Raw genomic sequence first — 5,000 nt, forward strand, 5'->3', positions numbered from 1 at the left:
GCTGGCCTGCAGAACATCCGGTTCATGTCGCTCTCTCTCTCTGTGGCCCTTCCCCTGTAGGTTCACTCAGTACCAGTACAAGCTGCTGGTCCACAACGACGTGGGCTACTCGTCGGGGGAGATCGCCACGGCGTCCACGCTGGCCGGCGTGCCCCGCAGGCCCAGTTCCATTTCCTCTCTGACCGTGTCCCACACCTCCATCCTGGTCAACTGGACCACGCCCAGTGAGTAGCGAAGGGTTCCCACGGGTCATGGAATTTCTGGAATATCATGGAAATATGATAAAGTCTATTACAGACATGGAAAGTCATGGAATTTTACCATTTGTGGGGCAAAGTCATGGAATATCAGGGAATTTTGTTGTAGAAGTTTAAAATTTACTTGCCAAGATACATTAACCCTTAAAGGTGTAGGTTTTTGAACATTCTAAGTTCCGCAACAATTGAAGGTTCTAAAATTCTATGTTGAATTCAATGAACCCAGATATTCTTTAGAATGTTAATTTCCCAACATTCCCATCACACCGGTGTGACGGTACTCCTTTAAGGGGTAATGCTAATATATCTGGTAATGAGTTGTACTGCTTGCTTGAGTGGTGCTTAGCCCAACCTTGCTTATTCAATACCCATTTATTCATCTCCCACTTTAAAAAAAAGTCAAAGATTCTTGAATACTATGCGGCTACTTTGAAATCTTTGGTCGATATATTGTATGATTCATTCTGTAGTAGGTCATGGAAATTCAGGTTTTTCATCATGGAAAGTCAGGGAAAAGCCATGGAATTTTACATCTGAGTTAGAGTGGGAACCCTGGTAGCATTCCATCGCCACCGCGGCAGGCAGCATGGGCACAGGAGTGCTGAGGCTAGTGTAGTGGCTAAGGAACTTGGCTAGCATGCTAGTAGTCACAGAAAGACATGGGTTCAATTCCTAGCTGCCACAGTTGTGCCCTTGAGCAAGGTGCTTAACCCCAAATTGCTCCAGGGAAACTGGCCCCTGCAATTGGTATATGCAAGTCACTTTGGACAAAAACATCAGCTACCGTAAGTTCCCAACTATTAGCTGCGGTTTATACATTGATTTTGCAAAATTTCTTCAGCTATGAGGTTATTACACAGGGGCAGTTAATATGTTTTTTTTTTACTTGCATAAAACACTGTCCTGCTGTTTATACACAATGTAAATAATAAATAGGAAATCACTGTAAATGCATAAGTAACTAGGTAGGTGTGGAGTAATGCTCCATACCATTGGAAATATACTCCATAGCAGCCCTAAGCAGAAGATGGCAGCAGAAGTAGTGTTCGTACCAATAGATATTAGAGGTATTGCAACCCTATTACAAACAGTACAGTAGTTGAACTAGAAATATTGAACAGTTATGGCGAAAGTACCAGTAGCTGTGGTAATGAGGAAAAGCTCAAGGAATACATAGTGTTGCTAGTTACGTTAGAATAAGAAGAAGGAGGATTAATATAAAAGATTAACAGATGAAATCATATAGAATAATAGCCAGATGTTGATAACACTTTATGATAAATAACACAATGAATAGTAAAGTAGCCAATGCCTGAGAGCTTATAGATAATTGTAAGTAATGGTCAGTGTATCTTCTTGGTATTGCTAAATGTGTGGATATTTGTAAATGGTTCTTGGCCTGCCCCCACTCCCACTTCTCTCTCTCTGTCCAGCTCTAGAGGATCTTCAGGGGGAGGTAGTGTCCTACACCCTGTGGGTGAACTCCAGCCAGGGCATCCAGGCCTTGACCTTCGACCCTGAGGTGACATCCGCCCTCGTCCCAGACCTGCAGCCCAGCACGGTGTACAACCTCACCCTGCAGGTGTTCAACGGGGCACACAACGCCACCAGCGCCCAGGTGACCTGTACGACAGAGGACGGAGGTGAGCCGAGCATGATGGGAATGCGGGAGAGTGGGACGCTCATTGATTTTTCTCGTCTTTCTATTTTTTTTTTTTTTTTTTAAAGGGGCCACACGTGAGTGCTTCTTGTCTCATTCACACGTGAGGCTGGGTCACATACCATTTGGGATGTAAAAAAAAAACAGAGGGAGGAGTGTGCGTGCGATGTGTGTGTGTGTATGTGTGTGTGTGTATGTGTGTGTGTGTGTGTGTGTGCGTGTGTGTGTATGTGTGTATCTGTGTGTGTGTGTTTGATGTATGCTTTGGTGGTGGGGGGGACGCTAGCAGTAGTGAAATGCTAAAATGCTTAAGTGAGTGACTGAGGCTGTCGGGCGACGGGCGGATCAATAGCCGGGTCCCTGTGAAGAACACACATGGTGGCCTAATGGATCTGTTAGCAGCGTCCGACCCTAACCTGGGCCCTCACCCCGTTCACACACACACACACACTCACACACACACACACACACACAGACCAGTTCTGCAGAGCTACCCCTCACAACTGTCAATAAATCATGTGTGTTCTACCATGCTATACAGCAGCCATCTTGTGACCAGTAGCTGAGTGCAGGCGTGAGGGCTTCTAACAGTGGAGTTCTGTTCTGTCAACTTCCTATAATTGTAGGGAGGAAGTGACATCAGATGTTTGCTGGTTTGTGAAGAGACTATGGCTGAATCCCAATCTCTCCCCTCACGGACTCACACACTTTGATGCGTGTTCCCGCAAGGGAATTACCAACAATCCATAGCGTTGTGACGTGAAACACAGGGTTACCCAAAGGGAGGCTGTGCAACATGTTTTTTGCGTTTTGTCAGTTTAATGCTAGGTCACAGGTGCTGTCCCTGTTCCTGTTATTAGCGTTCTGAACCCTTAACACCGTCGCAAACTCGATCACTTATCAACGCATGTCAGTTAAGTGTGTGAGGGTACAGGGCTTAGACCTTAGGGATGAGATCGGGATTCAGCCATAGACATAAACACCAACCACTGGTCATACGAGGAAGCAAACTCATTTGTGTGGACACACCCACAGACGAGGACATAAACACCAAAACCTGGAGGTCTCCCTCTCTAATGATGTCTTACAAAAGAGACGGCGGTAGGCAGGGATGTAGTGAAATAAGAGGTGGGTAAACTATGATTTATGTAATCACGGCGAGACCTTATAACCTGACTCTCGCCAGATGAATTTCGTTCCGCCTAGCTCCACTCATCCATCTGGGACCAATCCATTGGAGTGTTGCTTCAGAAGGCTGGGCCTAATCAAAAAATACTTGCTTATGATTGAATAAGCCACTTGTCCGTCATCTATTGACGTGCTACTTCAACCACTCACATCGAAGCCAACCCGTGACGCTGATAACAGTCTCACAGTCGCTTCTACGCTATGTCACATCTATGAAACTCCCGCCCTGCGTCCTGATTGGCTCTACCATACAATCTGGTGCTGAAATCACTCTCAATGGAAGAGGTCCCAGATGGATGTGAGTGAAGCTAGGCGGAGCTAAGCGGAACAAAATTCATCTGGCGAGAGTCAGGTTAGAGGCCTTAGGGATGAGATCGGGATTCAGCCTATGAAGGGAAAACTAAACGGGAAAAGACTTCTTAGGTGATGTGTATACACATTTTTATCAAACACTGATATTATCACAGCTCACACATTCACTTTTCCTTGCAGTATCTTCAGTGTGTTTGGCATTTTGATTTGACTTGATTTGATTGACGTAAGGCCCTGTGATACTTGTGATGCAACAAATAAAAGCCATGTCAGGGATGAAAGAATAAAGTCAGAGATTTACTTTCAACTTTGTCCCTGCTTTTAAAAGGCAAGTGTGACACCGTGCAGCCGTGAAGCAGTCGCGTAAAGCAAGAGGAAAGTTAAATGAAGAAGAAAAATAGTTTATAAGAACAGTAATAATAAAATATAAATATAAAACATATAGATAAATACTTCAGTAGTATATACTGTATGTTTTGATGTGAGATGTCCTACATTTTGTCACTGATGTGGGTGCATTTAGAGTACGGAGACATTTATGTCCGATGCAGACAAGAAGTAAGACTTCATGTGAATGCAGTTTTAAAAATAAAAGTGACTGCCATGTTTCTGTTTGTGCTGTCCTTCTGCAGAAGCAGAGAAAGTGTGTGTGTGTGTGTGTGTGTGTGTGTGTGTGTCTTTGCTCCGCTGACCTGTGCTCTGAGAGGCAGGTGAAAGAGTGTGTGTGTGTGTGTGTGTGTGTGTGTGTGTGTGTCTTTGTTCCGCTGACCTGTGGTGTGAGAGGCAGGTGTTCTCAGCGCGTTGGGTGCCTGCTGTCAGTAGAGTATTGATTTGATTATTTTAAAACAGTTTTCCAGCCCGCACTGGAAGCAGATCACAGGGATAAAGATGTCTCCTCTCCTCCGAAATTTTGATATCTTGACCTCTGCCACGGGATCAATAGTCATTAAACTGTCTGCATCACTTCCGCCAATGCGCTGATGCACCGATAGCAAAGTTAGTGGGAACAACTCAGGTTTGCTATCTCTCTCTCTCTCCATCTCTCTCTCTCTCTCTCTCTCTCTCTCTCTCTCTCTCTCTCTTTCTCTGTTTGCTGTCTTTGTCTCTCCATTCTCCATGCTGTTGCCTTGCCTTGCCTTCTTTCTTTCTTTCTTTCTTTCTTTCTTTCTTTCGTTCTTTTTTGGTCTTTCTTTTCCTCTCTTTTCTCATGTTCTTTTTCTTTCCTTCTTTCTGTTTTCTTTCATTTTATTTACCTGTATTTTTCCCTCCATCTCTCTCTCCATCTCTCTCTCCACCTCTCTCTCTCTCTCCACCTCTATCTCTTTCTCTCCACCTCTATCTCTCTCTCTATCTCTCTCTCTCTCCATCTCTCTCTATCTCTCTCTCTCTCTCTCTCTCTCTCTCTCTCTCTCTCTCTCTGCCCCACCTCTGTGCTGGAGTGCTGAGTGTTTTTCCTTGCGAGCGAGCGAGCGCAATAGCAGCAGCAGCAGTGGTGAGAGTGGTGTGGTGTGGTATGGAGTCACATTTGCATCCCTAGCAAGAAACAGCTGGTCTCCCCACACTGCTCCGCAACTTCAGCACCT

The 5,000-nt window shown here is 45.0% G+C and overlaps 1 protein-coding gene across 1 annotated transcript in view; it reads left to right on the forward strand.

Moving 5' to 3' along the window:
• Nucleotides 1–5,000, forward strand: part of ush2a (Usher syndrome 2A (autosomal recessive, mild)) — a 302,735-nt gene that overhangs the window by 172,250 nt on the left and 125,485 nt on the right. Inside the window, 2 exon segments of the mRNA XM_042073212.1 lie at nucleotides 61–224; nucleotides 1,691–1,900. Of these exon segments, the coding sequence (XP_041929146.1) occupies nucleotides 61–224; nucleotides 1,691–1,900 (374 nt within the window).

The sequence above is a fragment of the Alosa sapidissima genome, chromosome 19 (genome assembly GCF_018492685.1).
Source record: "Alosa sapidissima isolate fAloSap1 chromosome 19, fAloSap1.pri, whole genome shotgun sequence".
NCBI lineage: Eukaryota > Metazoa > Chordata > Actinopteri > Clupeiformes > Clupeidae > Alosa > Alosa sapidissima.